Below are 23,373 nucleotides of genomic sequence, written 5' to 3'. Positions count from 1 at the left end.
TTCTGCGTGATAGACATACGTTTTCTGAAAAGAGACACAGAGCTGTCGTGTTTTTCAAATGCAAGTTTCCAGTGCGGTGAGCACCACAAGCAGAATTCATCCATTCATCTCCACGCTGACCTGGACTAATATACGTATTGTATCTTCATGAGCTTCTGTACAGCTAGAAACCACTAGAGGGAAGTAAAGATGTGCATTCATTTAGGCGTGTTCCTGGCCACCTGAAACACTATTATAGAGCGTTCTTTCTTTCAGCTCCCTTTCTGGTCGTCTCAAACTCCTGAGAGAAATGTGTCTTTAGCTGCTGAAGCTCCTCTGTGTTCACCAGCTGGTCTCTGTCTGTCTGCTGAGCAGGGAGTGTACAGAGGGGTCTTATTCTCTTAGAACAGCAGCCAGGTTGATGGAGCACTGAGACTGAAACCTCATCACTCTCTTCAGGGTGTAAAATCAAAACGAGCTAAAACAATCAAAAGAACCTCTGTAGAATTTAGTGGAACTGCAGAGTTGGTGGTAATCATTTACAATATAAAGTCATTTGTTAATATACATATGATTATATTGACTCAACAATATCATCCTGCTGTCTTGACACAAAGATTCAACTTAATGTGGTAGGAACGGGAAACTACAGAAATCTGCCTAAATGCTGCATTATCTGCTGAACTATTATTATCGTATCAGTTGTACATGTCCATGATACCACCTCTATAAGTTATAATCATGTTCTATAACTAATACAAGCACTGACATGAATACCTTTCTATGAATGGTGATATTTAGTTCTTTGTCTAATTGTGCTACAATGACATGAGACATCTCAAGGGTCCAGCTGTGAAGGAGTTCAGAGCCGTGCTCGTGACATTATGGAGGTTTGCATCGAGTTGAGAAATCAAACTAGACTTGGTTTAGACCAAAGACTAACAGGTGAGACCAGTAGCTCAGACCAAGACAACATCTCAAGACCAGACTTCCATACTACAGCTCTACAACGTGTGTGTGTGTGTGTGTGTGTGTGTGTGAGAGAGAACTCGCATGCAGTAAAATCACTAATTTTCACACCAGTTTGGTCTTGGGGATGATTTATTTATTTTCATGATTGTCTATGAACATGGGTGCTGTAGATGCAATAGTTGGTGGATGCGACACGTACACTGACATCACCAGAACATCGATTATATACAGTTTCAAGTCACAACAGACAGCGATGGGCAGTATGGTGAGGTAATGCAGACTGGAGTCAAAGTAAGACTGGATCGAGCTTCAGGAGCTTCAGGTAGACCTGGAAGGTTTCCCCTCTTATTGACACCCGGCCTGCAGTTTGATTTCTTCCTGTTTTTCATTTCAACACTTGTTGCCTCAGAATGTCCTCTACACGTCCTCCTCACATTGCAGGTTGAAGAAAAAGGCCATTTGTTGAGAACAGCAGAGAAAAGTAATGAAAGTCGTTTAACAAACTGTACAAGTCACAGAACAGAGAACCCTCCATTCACTAAGTGTGTTCTAGCTTCTGACTGGCTTTACAAACTAAAGAAAACTGATCTACATGGAGGAAATGTGACGCCTGCACTGAATCAACCAGAACCATCAGGAGCAGCTCTGGGTTCAGTGTCTCGTTCAAGGACGACAGACAGACGGAGCCGGGGATCAAACCGCCAACATTGTGGTTGAAGGACGACCCGCTCCTTCTCCGCTGATGCATGAATGTGAGAGTGATAACTTAGAGGTGAACTCTCAACTAGCAATGTGTAGAAGCAAGTTCTGTTATTCAATTTAATTCATTTTTGTACAGCCCAAACTCACAAATCTTTCCTCAGAGGGCTTTACAATCTGTACACATGACATCCTCTGACCTTTGACCCTCACATCAGAACAGGAAGAACTCCCCAAAAAACCTTTAATGGGGAGAAAAGAGGGAGAGACCTGAGAGAGAGAGCAACAGAGGAGGATCCTCCATCAGGATGGACAGAAGAGTGATAGACGTCATGTGTACAGAATGAACAGAACAGAGTTACACATTCAATGCATATGACTGATGACAGACGGTTATAACCACGTTTCTCCCCCAAAACAAAGAAACAAACATGGAAGATGGAAATAATATAACTCCAATATCAAATATGAGGAAAATCTATTTGACACAAATTAAATGTCATAAAAAGCTAACATGGTACCAAGATTCTATAAGAATCATAAATGGCACAATAATAATGTATTGAGATGCTCGTGTTAAAATGAATACAAGTGTGCCTCAGACAGACCCACATCATAACTAAAGCTGTGCTTCATACGCCTCACTAATGCAGCTGTATGAGGGTTCAAATCAGAGCGAGTTTCTTTGCTGATTAGATGAGAAATAGAAAAAGGACAGAAATAAATTCTGTTCACTCAAACAACACTGAACTACGCAAGTCCTGACCAGGGTGGAAAGAAGGCCGAGCTGTTTGACATCAACAGTGGTCCTCGTTTAGGTCGAATAGCCTCATTCACACACGGATGATGTTTATCTAATGCTACCGGATTAGCACCTTTAAGCTGCTGATGTCAGCTCGTTCTACCAGCAGGACAGTAAGAGAGATAGAAAGCATGATTAATGCAGACTGCTATACAGAGCCTCTCACCCAGTCAGTCAGATAGAGCCAGCTGTCAAGTGCTCGCAGCATGAAGGGTTAGACAGCGGCTGGTGCAGACAAGGGGAAGGACATTTACAACACATCAGAATCAGCACGCAGCAGTACTTCCTGCTTGGTGCCAAACAGTAGGGCACATGAGGATCATCTGTAAAGAGACATGTCGCCAGTGAAGCAATAGGAAACATGGCGACATCACAGCAGATCTGTTTTGTTGTCTGTGCGTCCGTCACACATCTTGTGGTTTAGTGGTCCTTTATGCTTTCCACTCCATGTTTCACAGTGACGGCTGGAGAAAAGGCACGCTGCACATTATACCACAAACCTCTGTCTTCCTTAATATCATCCTCGCTTCATGCTCTTCTCTACAAACGTCTCTTTGCATGCTTGCCTTCAGACGCACATGTCTACAATGCCCTCGTCTGTGTTCACAAGTTGAGCCTTGAGCCCTGGAGCCATGTCCTTCATCTTCACCTGCTCCAAGTCAAAGGGGCCCTGCCCAGAGACTCGGGCCCTCGTGGAGGAGTGGCTGCTATTGGGCTGCATCAGGCTGGAGCTGCCCCCCGTGGAGTACACTCCTGAGTCTCCACTGCCACCGCTGTCCTGACGACTGTGTCTGCCACTGGAGAAAGTACATTTAGTCATTCACTCGCTGACAAAAACTGATTTATATTATGTGAACACTGTGAGGTGAACCAGAGTAACCGACCTGCTGTCAGGCTCCAGGCCTGATGGGGGCGCCAACAGGACCTCAGAGGGAGGGATGTGGATCTCCAGGACCGGGGGCTCCGGACAGACGGTCACCTTATCACACAACAGCTCCGAGTCTGAATCCGGGGTGAGGAGGCGAGGAATGTCAGACCTAGAGCAGTCCCACGGATACTGGAGGGAGGAGAAGAGAATGGTGCAATATCGAAACGTTAGCGAGATAAATTCAAAACATTCTAACGTTGAAATGCAAACAATGAATAGATAGATAGATGTTCTTACACCATCATCGTCCATCATCGTCATTCATATAATACAAAAAAACAAACTGGACTGGCCTGCTATCTGCACACATACCTGAAAGGGTGTCGGCAGCTGGACGGACGGGAACAACGTTGCCTTCAGAGTCTTGTAGCACCAAAAAGAGCCGTAGAGCGAGAGCAGCATGACCAGGAAGCACAATACCAGAGACACCAGGAAGTACCCGACGATCTGCCACCACGGGATGGCTCCTGTTAAAGGGACACGGGTACATAGATTATATCATATGTGATGGTTGCATCCGTCATCACCTACATACACTCACGGGGACATGAATGTATTCAAGGTTACGGTTGCCTCTGCAGTGTTCTTCGTTACCCGTCACATGCTATTTCAATCCCGAACCAGATATATTTGGAAGGACCAAACATAGTTCAGATTAGGTGAGTCAGCCCGCTCTGTGACGAGCCTCAACATGTTGAGCTGTTTAGACCAACAGTGGAGAGGAAGTGTCTCTGACAGACCTGCTCGTCAGCTGATGAGCCACACCTGAGCCGGGAGCGGTTCCAGCTAGAAAGCCTCCCCCTGATCACAGAGCGTCTTTTCTGTGGCTGACACGGCTGCTCTAGACATTTCCACACATCATGACATCACTGATCTCATTTGACACACATGTCCAGATAAATGTCCTCTACAGAATTGCCACTCTGACTTTCTAGGTGCGCCCACTACATTTACCGCCATTTAGAATTCTTTTGAAAAACATCTCCTAAACCATACCTCCGTTTGCTACCACATTTTACAAAGATCATTATTGGAATAACATAATAATAATAAAACCTATTTCCAAGACCTGCAACTGTGCTTCGCCACAGCTGACTTTACTACAACATGGCGGCGCTTGGAGGTAGGCATTATGGCAGGCTGCACAATCTCACCCTTGGCTTTTACAACGGCCATGGAAGTCATCATCAGAGCATCAAAATGGGTGGTGGGCGGTGAACGAACTACGGCCGGGCTCCGTCTACCACCCAGTCGTGTATATATGGACGATATGACAACACTGACCACTACTGCAGCGTGCACCAAGCAGCTACTGGAGAACATCAAGTGGGCCCGCATGAAAATCAATCCAACCAAGTCTCAAAGTATCTCTGTTGTAAAGGGAATGCTTAAAGACACCAGGTTCTGTATTGGTGATGACCCAATACCAACAGTACCTGAGCAGCAGTTTAGCTCAATCAGCTCACCGTGAGTTTAGCTCTCGAGTGGTGATATCGTGAGTCACCATGGCAACAGGTAAATAGGAAGAGCCTGCACGTAGAGAAATAAACGCAGACACGCAAACAAGAGCCTAAAAAAGAGTCAATAAGTTAACACGACTACGTGTTATTCATCATTCAGCAGACTATCTGACTGTGGATTAAACACTACATCTGAAACAGATCAGCTGTAATCTGACAAAACCACTGAAGATGAAACAGAGTTGAGTCAGGATTCACACTCAGTGACCCTTCGTTACACGCTTCGATACAGACTGAATCATTCAGACTGAATGAGGAACTAAAGCAGCGCGTCCGTCTCTGTAAGAGGGAGGAGCCAGAGAGGAGTCGGGTACCATGGTCAGTCCTCATCTCAGGCTTTCACTGCTCCTGCTTTCTGAAACAGAGCCCAGGAGCCCAGCAGCCAATGTGGTCATGAATCAATCACCGTTTGTCCAAACATTACCAAATGTTCTGCATATTTGAATTACGGTGTTGAAACATGTCACCAAAATGCCAAGACATATGACTGGCAGGACTTTGAGTGTGTTACTGACAGGCTGCATAGATTGTCGTGATGAAACAAGAGGATGATTGATTTCAGTCTTTCTTCAGTCAGAATTAAACCAGCAGAGGAGACTCCGCTCTGTGAAGCTGCTGACTGGCTTGGATTCCACCAGGTGAGCTGCTTCCTTCTAGTGAGCAGGAAAAGGGTCAGAACCCGGAATTGCCGCCTGCGGCTTTATTTGGTTTACCATTACCCAACACCTCTGGCTGTTTACATAATGACATCTTAAGAAAGCAGAATGTTTATAAAACAGACACTTGAACACATGTTGGAGAAACGAGCTGGAGTGATTCATAGTCAAACACAGCTGTGTGGACTATTCCTAGCAACGGGCAGTTACCTTCGGTCTGCATGCAGTGGGGTGCGGTGAAGCTGCTCTTCTTGTTGTAGAAGTCATAGCACGTCTGGACGCTCACACAGTACCAAGTCCAGGCCTTCAGGTCTGGCAAAGTCACTATGTTGGCACTGCTATTCAACGTCCGAGTTCTTAAGGCCTGAAGGACAGAGGGGAGAGGAGAGGACTTTAGGGAGGCTACTTCACTTCCTTTACTCGTGAACCAGCACACTACAGTCCAACCCAACGCTTGGATCGTGATGGATGTCTGTGAGGATGTGGTGGAAACCAAAGCACAGAGGTCATTCAACCACATTGTTATCATACATTACTCATGAACGTTTCATTCAAATGAACTACTGGTCAGTTCTACGCCATGATTACAAAACGTGTGCATTACATCACAACACTCACTTGTATGCATCAACTGTAACAGTCTGTATGTGAACCCCTACACAATACATTGCCATGCTCTAATGACTGTCCTGGGCTAACACAAAGCGATTCATGTCGACTCAGACGTCCATCAGTCACTTTAGAGCCGTGGTGCATTAGTGGGACCACACATGTCTGGGCGGATGGATCTGAATGTTTTTTACGTTGATGGTAGTTTGCTGAGATGAATTCTTTGTACTTTGAAGCACATTATCTACGGATCAGGAGGTATTTTAAAGACAATCAGAAATCTGTGCGCTATGCAGACACGGCGAGATGCACTGAGAGTACGTCAACAGGACTTTGGTCTTCTCCTTGATCCTCATTCATATATCTGTGCGTCTGTGAAGCCCCGCGCTAGCAGGGCTGCATCGGAGCAGAAATGCTCCTTTGCCAGGATGCTTCTCAGATCACGTGCACGTGTCTTTCATGAGTTGGGACTAAGTTGACGTGTGTACATACTGATGCACAGCTCGTGTATATAGGATAAAAAGTATAGAATCAAGACAATATGCCTAAATATAAAAGCAGCCAAATGTGCTCTTTCGTTGTTACATTGTTCTAAATTATAATATTAAGTTACTTCTATTGATGCATCATTTATGTGTCTGCAAAGGTAATGACAGCCAGCAAAGACAATGGACATCCAGAGGTGGCTCAAGTGTCTGCAGTCAAAGATGGCGTGTCACAGTTCTGGGACTCCCTGAGGGTCTGCCAGACCACGTCCCAAAGCTGAACGGAACGCTGGAGTGACGTAAGCGGGCCGGCGCCACAATTCAATTGAATTCACCATCGACTCGTGTGTTCTTACATTTTTTGTGTCGTCTCTTGTTGACACTGCCAACAGGTTTTCTAAATAATGTGCATGCATTGGCTCATGCGACCAATCATCATCATACACATAGAACTCATGGTTCCTCATGTGCTGGGAGAGAACCGGCTCACAAACGGGATAAAAAAAAAAAAGGATTCTAGGAACCACGATCGTTCAGAGTTTTTGTGGTGCGGGGGGGGGGGGGGGGGGGGGGTGAAAGAGAGAGAGCGAGAGATAAGAACTATGAAAAATGAATCCGGTCCTAAAACGCCGTCCGAAATCAACATATTCTTTCGTCATATTACACATAAAGCCGGTACAGCAGAAGGTAACCTACACAGAATACACAGTCATACGTCCTCGTACAGCTTAGACTAAAATCTGTCTACCGGGCACATTTTCAATTGACCTTTGACCTCCAACGCTGCAATAGGGCAACAATAGGAGAGCTTTTGGCTGGATGTTTTGATATAGTTAAACACATATTTAAAAAGTGTAATAAAAGCTACCTGTCATAAGGCTTATTACTGCAGCAGCCTGAAAAAGTCACGCCAGTTTCACAATGAATGTAAATAATTGCATCCTTCTCAGCGGGGGGGCGGGCTCTGTTCACAGACTGTAGTTTGGCTCAGAAAGAGGAAGTATCTATATCACCGGATTATACGCAGCGATGCATTAATGTGTTGAAAAGCTGTTTAGCATGGTAACGGTGGAGCTCTTTCTAATTACTTAATAATGGCTGCTTTTTTAATCTGTGGCCTTCATCCAAGTCTCCTGACACTCGTTGGCTCTGCATCAGCGCAGGTATTTTAGGATGCACTCTAGTAACCTGCGTCTTCCTCGTCAAACCAGTTTGAACAGATACTTACTGGCTGCTTTGTACAATAGCACCTGGCAGGAAACCATGGCACCATAAAATAACTCGTGCTCTCTCGTGTGAGATTCACCTTGTAGCACAGACAGGAAACGCCTCCGCTAGATGTACAGGCCACAAGTCAAAACTCAGACAACAACACTCTGCTGAACATGCAGAACAGACACACAGAACACAGCTGCTCTGCTCGGCTGATTGTGAGTGTACCACTTGACTCTGTGGCTGCTGCAGTCTCACAGGTTTACTAGGTGTCTTTAGGGACTGAAGACAAAATGGGAAGTGAGAAACGGTGGGGTATTTTGTCCCGATGCAACACGTCTGTGTGGATCAGTCGAGCTGCATGAGGGTATCAACTGATATTAAAGAGATCTGCAATACAAAAGGCTGCTCAAACCCACAAGTTGCAGTCTGAGGAACATTGTGATGTATATTCTTTATGGAGTATATTACTTGAAAGCCATAAGGTATGCATGGGCCTATGGTTTGTCAGATGCGTGTCCTACCTGTGAGCGCTCCCAGTAAAGGGTGTGGTAATACAGCTCGGGGTGTTTTTTCTTCATGGAGTCGTTGGTGCTGGTCAGAGGATCAGAGATGAAAACGTCCAGGTCACTTCCAGCAGGAGACAGATCCACTTTGGTTGGCGGACCCAAAGCAGCTAGCAGGAGCAGAGAGAGGAATGGATGGATTAGGGGCCTTTCAACAGTAATACAACAAGGTTTCCATGTACTAATAATCAATAAGAAGACATCTGAAGACCTCAACTGGGCACCGAGAGGTTGTGCGGCACATTCATTTGCTATTTTATACACTAAATGATTTATCAAAAAAGCAACTTACACACTGATTGATGAGCAAAACAACAGTTGGTTGCAGCCCTAATCAAACAGCTCCCAGTAATGTTACAGCCAGTGGACACTACTTTGAATTGTCCGATGTTGATAAATGTTTTTATTCGTGTTCCTGCTCAACACGACTGAGCTAGTCATCAGAGCCGTACTCCAGCATCTGTGTGAGAGCGCTCAAAGCAAAGGCTTGGGTTGAAATACTGCATGCGTCTTCCATGGCAGCGGTTCATACAATGTGTGGATCTCCTGCGAGTCTTCTGATGAGAACGTGAGAGAAAGATCGAGGCTTTAGCGCAGAATGTTTCTGTACGTTGAAATAATAACTTGAATGCAAACGTTATGAATGAAGCTTCGAGCTGTTTGGTATAGTCCTAATGACGTGTGGTTTTGGGTTGCCTTCTGCTATTGTGCGACCAAACTGTGTGCGGGCGTGTAATATTTGCATGTGCAGCGGGCCCGTGGTCATGATAGTCCGTATCAGCGGCCACCAGCCGGCTGTGACGGCGGGCGCCGGGGTTTGAGAAACGTTCTTATACATTATTACACAAACCAGTCCGACAGTTGCATCATTTCCTGAACTTAAAGTGAGCTCTGCTTCTGTCTGTGTAATATGTTGGTGCACAGGAAGCAGGTTCATTCATATGAGGCCGGTTGTTGGTATTTTGGTGGAGAATATTCAAAAGTTACACTGAGAATAGAAGTCTCATATCACACGTTTCAGACACGTCACTCAAGTGATTTTGTCCACAAGAACAAACTGAATAATAATAATAATAATAATAATGGAATATTACTGAAAACATTGAATGTGATTACAGCAGGAACATCAGTAAAGCAGTGTGCATTGCTCCACTAATGATTCTTGGGTATCAGGTCTCCACAGCTGCTTGATAATGTCGGCTAATAAACCCTCTCCTTCAGTTCAGCCGTCTGAAGACAGCAGGACTCATGACAAGTCTGCAGCCTCTGATTGGAGAAGTTCTGCTCTGGAGCTCAGTGCGATCGCTCACAGCCATCAACTGTGTTCATCCATAGGAGGATGATGTGTCCTCGGGAAAGACACTCAAATAGCTCCTGAAAGCTGTGCCTTCGGTGTATGTTTGATGTGGTTGTTACTTAGTTTACTTCCACACACACACACACACACACACACGCACGCACGCACGCACGGCGCTGCTGTGCAACATCCAGACAACAAGAGTTCCTGGAGAAGTGTTTCACCGTTTGTTAAAGCATTTTCTCAGGCTTCACTGTGATTGGCTCAGTTGTCTGACAGCCATGAGACCAGTGATGTAACCAGCTTAGAGTTTATTGATGAATCCCAACACTCTGATCCATATTCCACATTACCCAGCCCATCCATGTAGCTCCCCTGCAGCTACATGAAGCACGATAGCAGGCGAGTTTGGAGACATCCACACGGTCCGTTAGCCCAACACCTACTGCCTCATGCTGGTTGTTTGAGCGTGCACCACTGAAATGCCGTTACCTTGTATCTGACCTCAGTTTGTCAGTGTGTGGGTTGCTGCAAAGTGCAGATTAAGAAATGATTATATACATTTAGAATCTATGTTGGGATCTTTAGCAGTATGAGGTTTAACCTAGAGATGCACGGATTGATCAAAGCCAGACTGTGTTCTGATCGGCCCTGACGTTCAACAGTCCTTCAATCTCACATTTCTTTGTGAGTCACACTAACACACGTGTGCCGCAAGATCGTTTTATGTTGCCACATAGCAGCACAGACAGTTACTCCTGTAATTCCAAAATAACAACCTGAAAGCACCTGGACCAACTAACTTAATCAGACGTGTTCTACTGTAGTTCATCCCATCAGGCTGATCACAGTGACCACAGTGAGCGGCTCTTCTGCTCACAGCACGCAGATAAACAGACGTTATGAGGTTGACCTGACTTCATTATGTTGCGTTCAAGCTCTACTCAGTAAAAATGAGTATTGGGTGAAGGTAAATGAACCGCTATCATGATGTGTTCAAATGTAGTTTCTACTGAAACGTGAATAAATCCAGTAGTTTGAGATGATTTCACAGCAACATAAATAAACAGAGATGAATTATGAGCTGTTTAACTTCCTAACACGAGCTCTAAGCAGCTTAACATTCATTATTAAAACTACTAATGCCAAGATGATAACATTTGAATAAAAACACAATCACTTCTTGAAGTGTGTGTTTATATGAAAAGAACCACTAAAGATGCCAATAACTAAGTAAAAAGATAATTTAAATTTTTGACAGTTTACATTGAGACTGGTACGACTGACATTGTTCCTGAAGGTGGAGCCCTGCTGTAAACTCTGGCTCTCAGAAAGGTGGAAATGGCCGGTCAGACTTCTTTAAACATTGTGCATCTCTAGTTTAACTGTGATGTGATGTCACTGTGCTACTCGCATGCTCTTAACTGAGCTCTACACTGTGGTTGTGTTAGCTCAGAGCTGCATTACTCAAAGCACAACGCAGCGGTTACCTTTCCTAACATCGCTCCGTGTCCGAGTGTGGTCGCACACTCTTCTATGCAGTAAACTGTCAAAGCGTGTTTGAATTGTTTTGGATGGTTTGTGGCGCCCCGCCTGAGATCACACGGCTATGGGCTCGTGTGGAACAAGTCTATCCTGTTAAATAGCTGCCTGAACATCCAGAGGGACTAATCCTCGTCCCCCCTCCACTCGTCTTCTCCTTCTCCATCTTACCATCTTGATCTGGGCAGAATTCCTTCTGCCCCCAGTCGGAGACATGCCCGTTCACGTCGGCTTGTACACGAAGTACGTACATGCCCAGGAAGTACAGACTGAGCTCTGTAAGGTCACATGACCTACGCGACGTCTTCTCACAGGCGGTGCTCCACAGCGGAGTTTTCTTTTTAGACAGCTTGTACCTCCTGAGGGACCGAGAAACAACAACTGTAAGGTAATAATCATAGCAACTGAGAATATATAATGATAGTCTTGAACTAGACTCCCTCAATTAAAACAATACATAAAAGCAGAAGGATATATAAGTTAGTTTGGGATGCTACATCTGAGATGAGTAAAAGACATCTCATCTGTTCACCACTTTCAAAGTTTGAAATAAACTATGCCAATCAATAAAACATGTGCTCCATCATCCACACTGCAGCTTATACGTCATGTTGTTGTGCATGAGAAGCTGCTGGCTATGATCCACAGTTGGTCAGTAAAGGCTTGGAGTTGTTTCCTGGAGATGGTTTGGATTCCGTCTAGACCTCATCCCACCTCTCCTGGGGGACAGCTACCAAACACTACCAAAGATCAGAGGAGGTTTCACTTCCCACCAGACAGCGCTGGATCAAAAACAATCAAAACCAAGACTTTACAGGCTAGGAGGCTGATTGTAGAGAGAACTGTAAGATGGATAAATAATCAGAGTAACGTACGTGGGTTTATTGTGCTGAGAGCATCACAGTGATCACAGATATGTATGACACTCTCACATACTGACTTTTGCAGGCTGACAGATTTAAGTGTTATTATTTTAGCTAATTATTCCAAAGGTTATTACAATTCCTTTCGTGGGAAACATGATGTCTGTCCCAACTCTTATAGTAAGCTGTTGAGATAATATATAAAGTGGTGTAGTGGCCAACATGTGAGCCACATGGATACTGTTGAAACACCTCTCCAGGACATGAATACTGCAAAACGTCCCGTTTGTTTTGCAAGCTGTCATGTTGGTTCTACCAGCCTGAATGTGTATCCAGGATCAGTTAGACTACAGCTGTGCAGGTAAAGCACTTCAGAGCTTCTGCTAACAAACTTGCTGCTCTGCTTCACAATCGCCGGTTTCTCTTCCTCGTGAGTGATGTATGTTAGGAGCGTCGCCATCTCCACACTCTTCTTTAAAAAGAGATGCTACATGGTACTACGAGGACATTTTGGAATGTACCACTTTAAGTCCATATGGTCAAATGTAAATATGTATTCACCGGCCCACTGGGAACAACGGGTTAAACTACAAACAAAAAGAAGATCCACGAGAAGCCAAGAGGGTACTTTACAACAACAGCTGGAGTTTGAGATAACGAGGTACACCTGAATGCACCTTGAAGGCCCTGTCGGCCCACCTGCCGTACCCCACAAAGCCATGTAGTGATGCTGAGTGGAGGGTGTTTGTCGATGAAGCATTAGCTGTTCATGCATCTCATGGGGAAGGCCAAATGGACTTCAGGGAAATACGATGAAATTCCAGTTTTGTAGTTTCTCCGTCATCTCCGTCTCAAACGGTGCAGGTTGCCGGTAAGCTACGCAGCGTCTTCTTTCACGTTTTTTTTTTTTTTTTAGACTCTCCAGTAGGAGGGGGCGGGAAAGAATACACGGAAAACCGCTGATCATGCCTTAGACCTCAGCCGTTAAACTAGAAGGCTTATTTCAATGGCTCCACTATGTAGAATGGGGACAGCCCTAACGGATGCATGTCTGAGGGACACTTACGCCACGTATTGTGTGGTGAAGCTGACAGCGTGACTCTCTGATGAACTCTGGTCCCAATCCCAGCTCAGTGCGTAGTTGGTGTTCATGGTGATCATGGTCAGGTTCTCTGGTGGTTTCAGTTCTGCATCTACTGAAACAGACAAGAAGAGAAGCCACATGAGGACACAGTCTATGTTATTACAATACATCATATTCTAACAGTTATCAACAGTTATGTTGGCTGTAAATAACAATTTCTTGATCCAAATGTACTCAATTTATTGTCATATATGATGAAGAAAAGCATCAAATTCTCAGTATTTGTCCTGAGCAGCTGCTCACTGTAGTGTGTGAGAACAGTGCGTTTGTTGTGTTGTTGTTGTTGTTGGGTTGGTGCTCCAGTGGCCGTGGTAATGTTACTGAGCAGTGTGGCTCATTCATGTGCTCTGGGTTGTTTTTTTGGACAACAATGGAGCTTTGTGACACAGAAGAAGATTGACAACACGTATGTTTTTTGTTGTTATTTATCCCCCCCCCCCCCTTTGGTGCGAGGGAAACAAAGAATCTTTGTCATTAAGAAATAACTAAGCCGTCTTAGAAGCATTCGGCCCTTCATTCATATCTTGAATAACACATAATAAAATCATACAAATCTATGGAACAAGCTTTAATACAACCTTCTGTCACATGAAAAGACAACTTCAAAGCGTCTTCAGCCTGCTTTACAACCTCCTCAATGAGAGGAAGTACTTTACATATTACAGAACATAAATATAGTTTTTAGAAAGCCACTACAAAAGCAATAAAATACTAAGTCAAATATAAATAATAATTAATTAATATAAATAGGGCCGTCTTTCACTTTTGCGTTTTTCTCAACAACGTTCTTGCGTTTGCCATAAACTTACAGGAGGTAACTTGGCCAATATGAGAAAGCTTAAGAGGAAGTCAGTGGTAGCTCACGGCCGACAGACGCATGTGTTTCTGTTGCAGCTCAGCCCATCCCTCTCCTCATCTAAGACAGCTGAACAGCTGCTCACTGTCCGTGCTGCTGCATGGACCACATTGGTGTTTACGTGACATTTATGCCAGTGCAGGAAAACGTAAAGAGATTATTTATCCAACACAAACTGCACGGTGTTAGATAATCCCTGCAATGGTCGACACATAACTAGGGATGCCCCCCCGAGAGCTGCTTCTAAACAGGAACCGATACTAAATGAATGAAACTCGGAGTATTGAGGCGGTCCGGAGTTAACGGTTCTGCTATCGGTACTTTAGAAGTTCCAGAGTGAGATGTCCTCATCTCAAATGTCCTCTCTCTGTCTCTGTCTCTAGCTCAGTACAGCGTGAGACACACATCATGGCAGACAGAAGAAAGAAAGAACCATTAGGAGTATCGATAAGAGTACTAGTAGTGCTGGGCGGTGTGCCGGTTCAACCGGTGAGGGCCAATGACATGGCAGAAATGTTGAGTAACCGGGGTGGCCAGTGAGATTGAAGCGATGGCACTGACCTCCCCGGTTACTCCTTTATCCATTTGGTTCCAAGGGTCTCGATTCAATACAAAGGGGTGTTTCAGGATCTACTCCAGTTCATTGAGCACAATAAGGGCTATTTATGCATCACAATAAATGATGGCGTTAAAGCAGCCTACAATCAGTGTAAGATTACTGATCGTTGATATTTTATAAGGTTTTAAAAACTAATTTCAATAATGTAACACACAAAGGCAAGCGGTAACATTTATTCATGCATAACTTGCAAACATAAACACATTTTAATAAAATGTTGAGTATTTCTCAATTCTAACTGACTTCAAGAATAACAAGATCATGTTATCCAAAAAATAAAAATGCTGCCAGTTACATAAATAAATGTGGTTGGCTAGGTGCCTCATTGTTTCTTAAAATAAGACTTAAGATTTGGTGTGATTTTCAACAAACCATGACGCATTCTGTGTATGATGCCGTGAGCCAACAGGCCATGAGACACAGCACTGTGCAGTGTCTGTGTTTTGAGCTGAAAGTTTGTTTCTATTTATTCCCGTCACTCGCTTTGAAAGCGCCACAACGGACGAGGAATGGCTGGTCTGAAGTTCAGATGAGATACTCTTCATTTCACTCCAAAAACCTAAATAAGATGTCAGCTGGCCGGAGACCGCCTGGGAGCTTCCTGCTGGCTGTGGACTATATTATATAAGAAGTTACATATCCATGGCCTTGGATTTTACTGGGGGTTATTTTTCTTTGTTTTAAAAGAGAACCATTTTTAAAACAATAACTTTAAAAAAAGATACACATTTTGCTAACTGTGATGTGAATCCTTTGATGCTCACAATGTAGTGAGTGAACTCAAAAGCCAAAAGAAACAGATAAAGAAACGCATAAATATGTCAATAGGAAAACCAAAATGAGAACAAAACAGAGGGGAAATGTGCAACTTCTGCCTGAGACTTGAGAAAAGAAGAACCATGCTGGGAATCTCAGTCAACATAACACTGTGACCTCAACAAAGAGGAACAAACCAAAGACACAATCACTCAGAATAGTTGTGGCTCTTCTAGACACCTGCGATCAGTTTCACCGTCTGTTCTGAAGGACGGTCGTAAACTCAAGCAATAACACATGCGGATTGAAATGGGGAAAAACTGTAAAAAACATATTAATTAAAGCTGCGAGCAGCGATGAACGGGCCCTCGCATCCTCCCGCACGCTGGGGGTGCCGGCGGGACTCCGGCCTGCGCGGGTGAGAATTTCTGTGACAGTTGGACAGTGGCGGCCGCGAGCCCGACGTTTTTTCCCCGCGTGGACCGCCTGATGCTGGAATTGATGCTTTGCAAATAGTGCACCGCTCCGCTGTATCCGCTGTGTGGCGCTACAGAACACGCGCATACATGCATTATGTTGCTCTATATCAAGTGTAAACCACATTTTGTAAAAGTCATGTAAATCGGATGCAGTTTGTCAGAAAACGCTGATTTCCTTTCGCCAGCAGGTGGCGCTGTGAGTACCAGTGAGTATTAGCTTGTAGGCATTCTCAGGCCATGAGTTATGAAGCATGGGAAGTTTGGGACCGTTTGGAACAAGTCCGGCTGAGTTACATCAGCTTTTTCATGGGGAATCACGTAAAGTAGCTGCCCGCTACGGCTAAATGATTACATCAAACGTAAAGCTTTTGATAACTTTTAATCACAATGGTACAATCGTACTGACAAAATTTAAAGTGGATCTGATGAAGTCCCTAGGAGGAGTTCGTTAAAGTATAGCGACTAGAAATAGGCCAAAATCTATGGAAAAATGACACAAGAATCTAAATGGCCGACTTCCGGTAGGGTTTAGAGCATGGTCCCAAGAGACTTATTTTTAAGTCTCCATAGGATACATGTGCCTACCAAGTTTCATACATGTAGCGCTGGGGCTGCTCTTTTGAAATATTGTAGGGGGCGCTATAGAGGCAATTTAAAACGGCCAAGACAAAAAATGATATAAAATATTTCTTCCAATGACCTGTGACACATGTATAAAGTTCCATGAGTTTTTGAGCATCCAAAGCCACTAAACCATCAGCCTACTTTTTCATGGCGAATGATGCATCGCCACGGCAACAGCGTTAAACAAAAACGCACAATATTCATGATGATGTCTTAAGGCTATCCTTACCAAATTTGAGACTCATCAGGTCACCTTGCTAGGAGGAATAAATAAAAGTATAAAATGTGACATTTCCTTTTGCCAGTAGGCAGCGCAATGACAATGTCAACATTTTAGCATGGAAATGTGCTGAAGCTTGAAGTAGCATCATGCATAAGAAGTTTTGGATAACGTACCTTGGAGTTATAACAACTTCCTTTTTCATGCCGAACGGTGCAAAATGGCCACGTCAAGGTTCTTCAATGAAAACTCACGAATTTGATAACTTTTCATCACAAAGGTCTTAAGAGCATCCTGACCAAATTGAAAGTCGTTCGCATAAATTCTGTAGGAGGAGTTCGTTAAAGTACGAAGTCTGAAAAATGCAAAAAGTGACAAAAAAAAGCACAAAATCGGGGGTTTACTGTAGCGTTCGGAGTTCGTAAAAATGTGTTTTTCACAAAATTCAAAATGGCGGAAAATTTCGGCAGGCGGAGCTTAGGGGTCTGAGAGGCTTTTTTGTAGATCTAGCGGAATTGGACATGCGTGTTGAATTTCAAGTCAATCGGACATACTGGCCGAGGGGCGTCGCCGGTCCAACTTGTAGGGGGCGCTAGAGAGCCATTTTACACACAAATATGCAAATTATGTCAGATGGCTATTTTCACCAGACCTGACAAGTCTGCAAAATCTGGTGAGTTTTGGAGTATGCCAAATGCTCCAAAAATGTGCCCAAAGTGTAAAAATAAAAATCAGGAAAAAAATGAATAAAAACCCTTACAATGTCAATAGGGCCTTCGCTGGCCCGACGTCGTCTGTTGCTCGGGCCCTAAATAGATGAAAGATGTTTTGTTCCCCTGAATGACCAGAACAGGAAATAAAGGGAGTTTCTAGAGGAGGGTGGCTCCTCTTGGTGCTGCTTGTGTGTGTTTGTATGCAGGTATGGTTGTGCGTTTGTATGGTTGTGCGTGTGTGTCTCAGCGTGTCAGGTGTCCTGAGGACTACTGAGGATTTGAGCTGATGAGGTTACACAATATTTTCTTCATTGACTCAGTTCCTCACTTCTTTGTCTTGGCCACAGTGCAGTTTATACCAGACATGATTCATTCCACCCTAAATCAAACACTCATGGTTTCATCCTGACACATGGCTCACAAACTGTTCCTCAAGAACTGAAACCAAAAGGGAAAACACGGTCTGAACCAGGAATAAACAGACCAAAACGTGTTGAATGAATGCTGTAAAGGCAAAATGCCTCCAACAAAACAAAGCTAAAGTTAACAGTAATCCGGACTTTTAGGACTCCTTCACATCAAAGCCCAACCAATTCTGAATGGATGTCACGATGAGGTACTGAGCTTAAAACAAGTATATGTTGGGCTGGAAAGATTTATGAGAGATTCCTTCATTTATCAAGCTACCTGTTACCCGTCTGACACTTTAGGGAGGCAGCCATCCACGCCATTCATCTAGAAAAAGAAGCACCATCCTGTTGGTGTTCAGAGCTACAAGAAGACACAGCCAACATGAAATGACACCGAGCAGGGAGCAGATCATCAGAGTTTGTGATCGTTGGTAAACTCACAGAATTAAATAAGTACCTGCCAGGAATAGCTGGTGAAACCCAAGCTTGCCAATGAAACCTTTCACATTCTACAGTTTAACATACAATTAATTATAAATTTTTGTATGACTTCAAAATAAATAAATAAAATCCTGCAGTGCTTCTTGTGGTCAATAACTAACATAAAACACTTCAGTGGCCAAGATGAATATATGATTCACTCCATCTGAATTAAGTTTGGGAATATGTAATATTCTCCTACTGACGATATTGAAAAACAACAAGACACGAGATTATTGTCCAAAGAAAGCTGAAAAGATATAAAGACCTCTGACCTGGAGAAGCGTATGCTGCAGTATCCATGATGCACAGTCAGCGCTATCTTACACAACAGCATGCTGAGAGCAATAACTCTGCCTGTTAGTCTCCCAAACAGAATCAACCAAACCCAACACTGAAGGATACCCTGTTACGGTCATCTATGGCGGTTATTTGCATGAAAACACACAATTCAAATGTTTTTAAGGTTGTTCCTCCATGACTTATTTTTAACTTGCAGTTGTGAAAAACTGTGGTTTTAACTTCTTCATAAAAGCTGCATGTTATTCTGTCTCTTCAACATCGTTCATTTTAGAAGTCCTGGTGAAAAGCCAACTGTTCAAAACACACAAACACAGATCTCATCACTGAAAGTTAATCTTCACTCCGAGGACAGGAAGTGCTCGGCCACATATCCAAACTACAGAAAGGAGAACAAAACCTCGGGTGAGTTCCGACTCATCACAGGACGCTGAAAAGGGGAAATGGAACAAGTTCCAAAATAGGCTCAAACTATTCCTCTCGGCAATAGACTGAACAGCCTTTAACTTTAAAATAAATCAGACTTTATTAAACAAACGACGTACTCATTTACATCGAACACTTAAGGCCCCGATGTGTATTGTCTTAGCATGGCCCCCACAGCCTGCAGCCCTCCATGACTCTGGTAGAGACCCGTCAATCACACGGTCAGGCTGGGATGCAGGATCACACTGTGGAACGCCATAAAAACACGGGATGAATAGAAAAGCTGTTTAGCTTGAAGAATAGAGCTTGATATTAATGTATTTATGCAGCATCGTCGGTTGCTGAGTGAGTGAGGAGAGAGCTGCAGGGAGTGACGGAGCCAATTGTTTGTGTTGAAGCTTAGTTTATACTCGACTTAGGCTACATCATCACTAACACGTTTTACAACGGAGTTTTAAAACTAAACCGATCTCTGCTCAGACTTCATTACAGTGACGCGGGTCTTTCTCTGTCTCTCTCTCACACATCATAGTTACTTTAACATAAACACCTACACATTAAAGTTTACTAGATTATGAGTACCGTCGTACTGGAGAGCATTTCATGCTTTTGCTCCTTTATAGTTCATGTGTGTGGACTTCACAATAGTTATATAAAATAAGCATCAATTCCTTTTTAAATTAAAAAGTTTTGTGTCCGTCGCCCTCAAAGCCTCAAACCGTGACTTAGTTCAGACGTCCGCTCCGTAGGTCTGATAACACCGCTGGTCACGCTGCTCACTAATCGCTCCACTAACAGCTGCTTCCTCCGTAATAAAGCAGACTTTAACTGAACAACAGCTGCTGGTAAAGACAACAAGGTCAGCAGCACCTGTAATCAGATGTCCATGTTGAATTAACCTGGTAGTCGATCGGTAATCAATGCTGTTTATGATTTCAGGGAAAGGGTCACGTGATAGGGATGTGACCAATCAGGGAAGGACACGTCATGACTGCTAAGAACCAACCAAGTAGTGAACGTGGGTGTCTACGTCATCGTTTCTAAACTTATGCGTTTACGATCGTCCACACGAGTACACAACCCCGGCGTTTTCAAACGTATCCGTCATCGGGAGAGTTTTTTTTAAACGTATTCATTTTTGGTGTTCTAAAACTCCGGCGTAGTGTGGACGCTCGGCGTGGACGCTCGGTGTTTTCAAATGGATGTTTTAGAAATTGGAGGTCTTTAAAATCTACATTCGATTAAATATTTTGCAGCCAACTCAAATAGTTTACAGGGTATTCAACCTTTGTTTCTTTATAATGCATTTTATATTTGACATTTCTCTTTACAGAGCTTCTACAAAGGCCATAAAGTAGTCCATGAATATGAGTTTAGAGATTATTATAATTCTGTCTTTGCATTGTGGAGGTTAGAGACAAAAACAAACAGCACGCTGAGCATTAACTCCTCTGTGCGCTCTCAGCTCACGCTCATAGTTTACCATGCGTTGTGAGAGAGACTCTTTTCCTGTTTCATCACCATTCATAGAAATACAACCAGTGTTTTCATGATTAAATGATTTACTAGAGCAGTGCAAAAGTCCTCCAAAATGTAACTTAAGTAAAAGTACATAACTATTGGCATCAAACATTATATTTCAAGTACCAAATGTATACAGTCATGATGATGGATTTATGGAAGGTCTACATCACTGGATCATAACTATTGATGCAAGTGTTCATCACTTTATGCTGTAGCTGGTAACGGCAGAGCGCATTTCATCTACTTTATAAACTTAATAATTAGGCTGTATAATACATCATATCCATTTTGTTGATTTATATTTTTTATTAAGAATTGAAATCTGAAAAGTAGCCAAACTTGTAACTAACATTGTCAAATAAATGTAGAGAAGTTAAAAGTACAATATTTCCCTCTGAGATGTAGTGGACTACACGGATAAAGGTACAGGAAATGGAAATACTCACGTAAAGTACAAGTACCTCAAAATTGTACTTCAGTACAGTACTTTAAGAAATGTACTTAGTTAACTTCCACCTCTGCTAAAACAAGAGCACAACATAGTTTGCAGGACGCTCACGTTCTTCATGTAGGATCTTACATTGACTGTCAAAGTGCAGCATACTGATGATTTAACTTATCCTTAACACCTTCTCCAGGGGAGCAGGAGGACCCCCACGAGGCTGCGGGGTCCTCCCACCACAGTCAAACACTGAACTACATAAATGTAAGGTCCATTGATTGCTGTATGTCTTCGTGCCATATTAGGATTTTTTAACATATATTTGATGATTATCGGGGTACTATTCTTAATCGCAAGTATTTGGGCAAATTTGGGCACTGCTAAGATTATTATGATCACCTATAGTGCTAATTACTTTTATCAAAATGTTTGAAGTTTGACCTGCATATTCATCTCGTACATGACCCATATATGGTTATTCTGTGTGTTGAACTGTACTGCTTGGAGAACATGCTTTTCCTGCTCATATTGTCTAAACTATTAAATGGTAAGTCTTACCTCCGTTTGGACCTGATACACGACACACAGAATATCACTTCACAGAAGTACTTTCTGTTTCTCTGAGCACAGCACGATAACAATCTTCACCCTGGCACCGCCATGTTTGGTGCAGGTCAGGTTTGCTGTTAGCAGCCATTGTAGTTGGGTCTAGCTTAAAGGTGAGCAAACCTAACCACTTTATGAGCATGCACATTAGTGTCAACGTGGAGCGGTTGCGCATACATTACTGCGCGACTAGCTTGATCTCGACAGACACAGATAACAACAGGCTAACGCGCCACCAAGCTAACTGCATCAAGAGGGGCTTTCCTCGTTCATGTGATACACGTAGTGCTCTAACGTTACATAGTAAAGAAGCTAGACGTTAGCGTTAGGCCTGTAGCTTAGCTAGCTGGAACTAGTTACGGTTCATACCTTCTGTAGAGAAAGTCCTATCGAGCATTAGCTAGCTAACGCTATCACGACCACAGTCAATGGACACAGTCGTTAATGTAACGCGCTCGTTTGGAATAACGTTGAAAACCGCATTAATAGCGTTAACAACTTACCAGCGTTGGTTTGGAAGGACCAGAAGAGAAGGCAGACGTAAAAAGCAGCAGACATGGTTTATATTCATCGAGGTCCTGACAGTTCTTCACATGCACTCAATCATCATCGTCTCGGTCCACGTCTCCGCAGCTGGAGTAGAAGTCGTAAACAGTTTCCGGTTGGACTTTCAAAGTAATAGCTTCTTTTCTTCTTCTCTGAGGTGTTAGGGCAGCTGGTGTCCTAACGTTGCACTACACTACTGCCCCCTCCTGGATCGAGTATTCTTCTTCTGTTGAGTCTAATTTACAGAGTCCACCCCTATGGTCCACCCAAAGTGATCCAACTCATGACATAGAGACAGTAATACAGAGGGTAACATGCACAGAATACCACGAAGTCATATGTGTATATATCAAAGCTTACACTATGTCTATGTACCCGTCACATTTTCATGACACTGACTAGAACATCATTTGATGTTTGACCTCTAATGTTGACATAGGGCACATTCTGAATGGCTCTTTAAAAGCCCTGATAACTAACTTCATATTGATCTAATTTGCCAATTAATAGAATAATAACAATAACAAAATTCCGTATCAGAATAAACGTTTTTGCACTTTGTTCAGAATTTGCATTGGTTTCTGTTATTGGGGCACTTTGTAAATAGCTTTCTAAGCAGTAGAAACACATAAACATACAACATCTGAAATCCTAAGAAATGTATTCTGTATTCATTATTTTATATTTCCCACTCTGACCCCAGTGTCAATATGAACATGTCACAGCTAAGGAGGCCGCTCTTCTGTAGCGATGGGTAATTGTCCTGGTGAGATGTGGAAAGGATGTTCACTTCTTCATAAAAGCATGGCACTTAGTATACTCATTCAATGTGATGGCCCACACATTTGATGAAATGAAGCCATCACATAAACGTATTGTAGTAGCCATCGCAGCCATTTTACTTTCCACCATAACCAAATGATGTATTTAGCATCATATCTCCTGAACCAAACATGAGACAGGAAAGATGTCTCTCCCTATGTTTGGTGATCAATGATTACAATGATACAGCATCATGAACTGTCCAGGTGAATAGTTATTGGTGAATTCAGTGACATTGTGAGGGACAGTACCTGAGAATAGGCTAGACTTTATAAT

General features: G+C 43.3%; 1 protein-coding gene across 2 annotated transcripts; it reads right to left on the bottom strand.

Moving 5' to 3' along the window:
• Nucleotides 1–1,062: 1,062 nt before the first annotated feature.
• Nucleotides 1,063–22,393, bottom strand: LOC142937921 (interferon alpha/beta receptor 1b-like). 2 transcript variants are annotated; one of them, XM_076081043.1, is made up of 8 exons: nt 22,233–22,393; nt 13,197–13,326; nt 11,439–11,626; nt 8,387–8,538; nt 5,767–5,920; nt 3,693–3,847; nt 3,337–3,509; nt 1,063–3,249 (listed from the first exon to the last, which is right to left on the bottom strand). In XM_076081043.1, exons 1-8 carry the CDS (start codon nt 22,285–22,287, stop codon nt 3,021–3,023), a joined length of 1,236 nt encoding a protein of 411 aa, XP_075937158.1. In that variant the 5' UTR covers nt 22,288–22,393; the 3' UTR covers nt 1,063–3,020. The 2 variants fall into 2 exon arrangements, with proteins under 2 accessions (XP_075937158.1, XP_075937159.1); XM_076081044.1 differs by having other exon boundaries at nt 13,197–13,323; nt 22,233–22,392.
• Between the last annotated feature and the right edge of the window lie 980 nt (nt 22,394–23,373).

Source organism: Anarhichas minor, unplaced genomic scaffold, assembly GCF_050575085.1.
Source record: "Anarhichas minor isolate MPS153535 unplaced genomic scaffold, ASM5057508v1 ptg000078l, whole genome shotgun sequence".
In the NCBI taxonomy this organism is placed as follows: domain Eukaryota; kingdom Metazoa; phylum Chordata; class Actinopteri; order Perciformes; family Anarhichadidae; genus Anarhichas; species Anarhichas minor.
This window is presented reverse-complemented; position numbering and strand designations above follow the sequence as displayed.

Excerpts from the sequence above, each read along its gene's own strand:
- LOC142937921 (XM_076081043.1), bottom strand. The coding sequence starts at position 22,287 with ATGTCTGCTGCTTTTTACGTCTGCCTTCTCTTCTGGTCCTTCCAAACC. Across the intron at positions 3,848-5,766 it reads CCACTGCATGCAGACCGAAG|GAGCCATCCCGTGGTGGCAG; the intron begins GTAACTGCCCGT and ends TCCCTTTAACAG. Across the intron at positions 3,510-3,692 it reads AGCTGCCGACACCCTTTCAG|TATCCGTGGGACTGCTCTAG; the intron begins GTATGTGTGCAG and ends TCCTCCCTCCAG.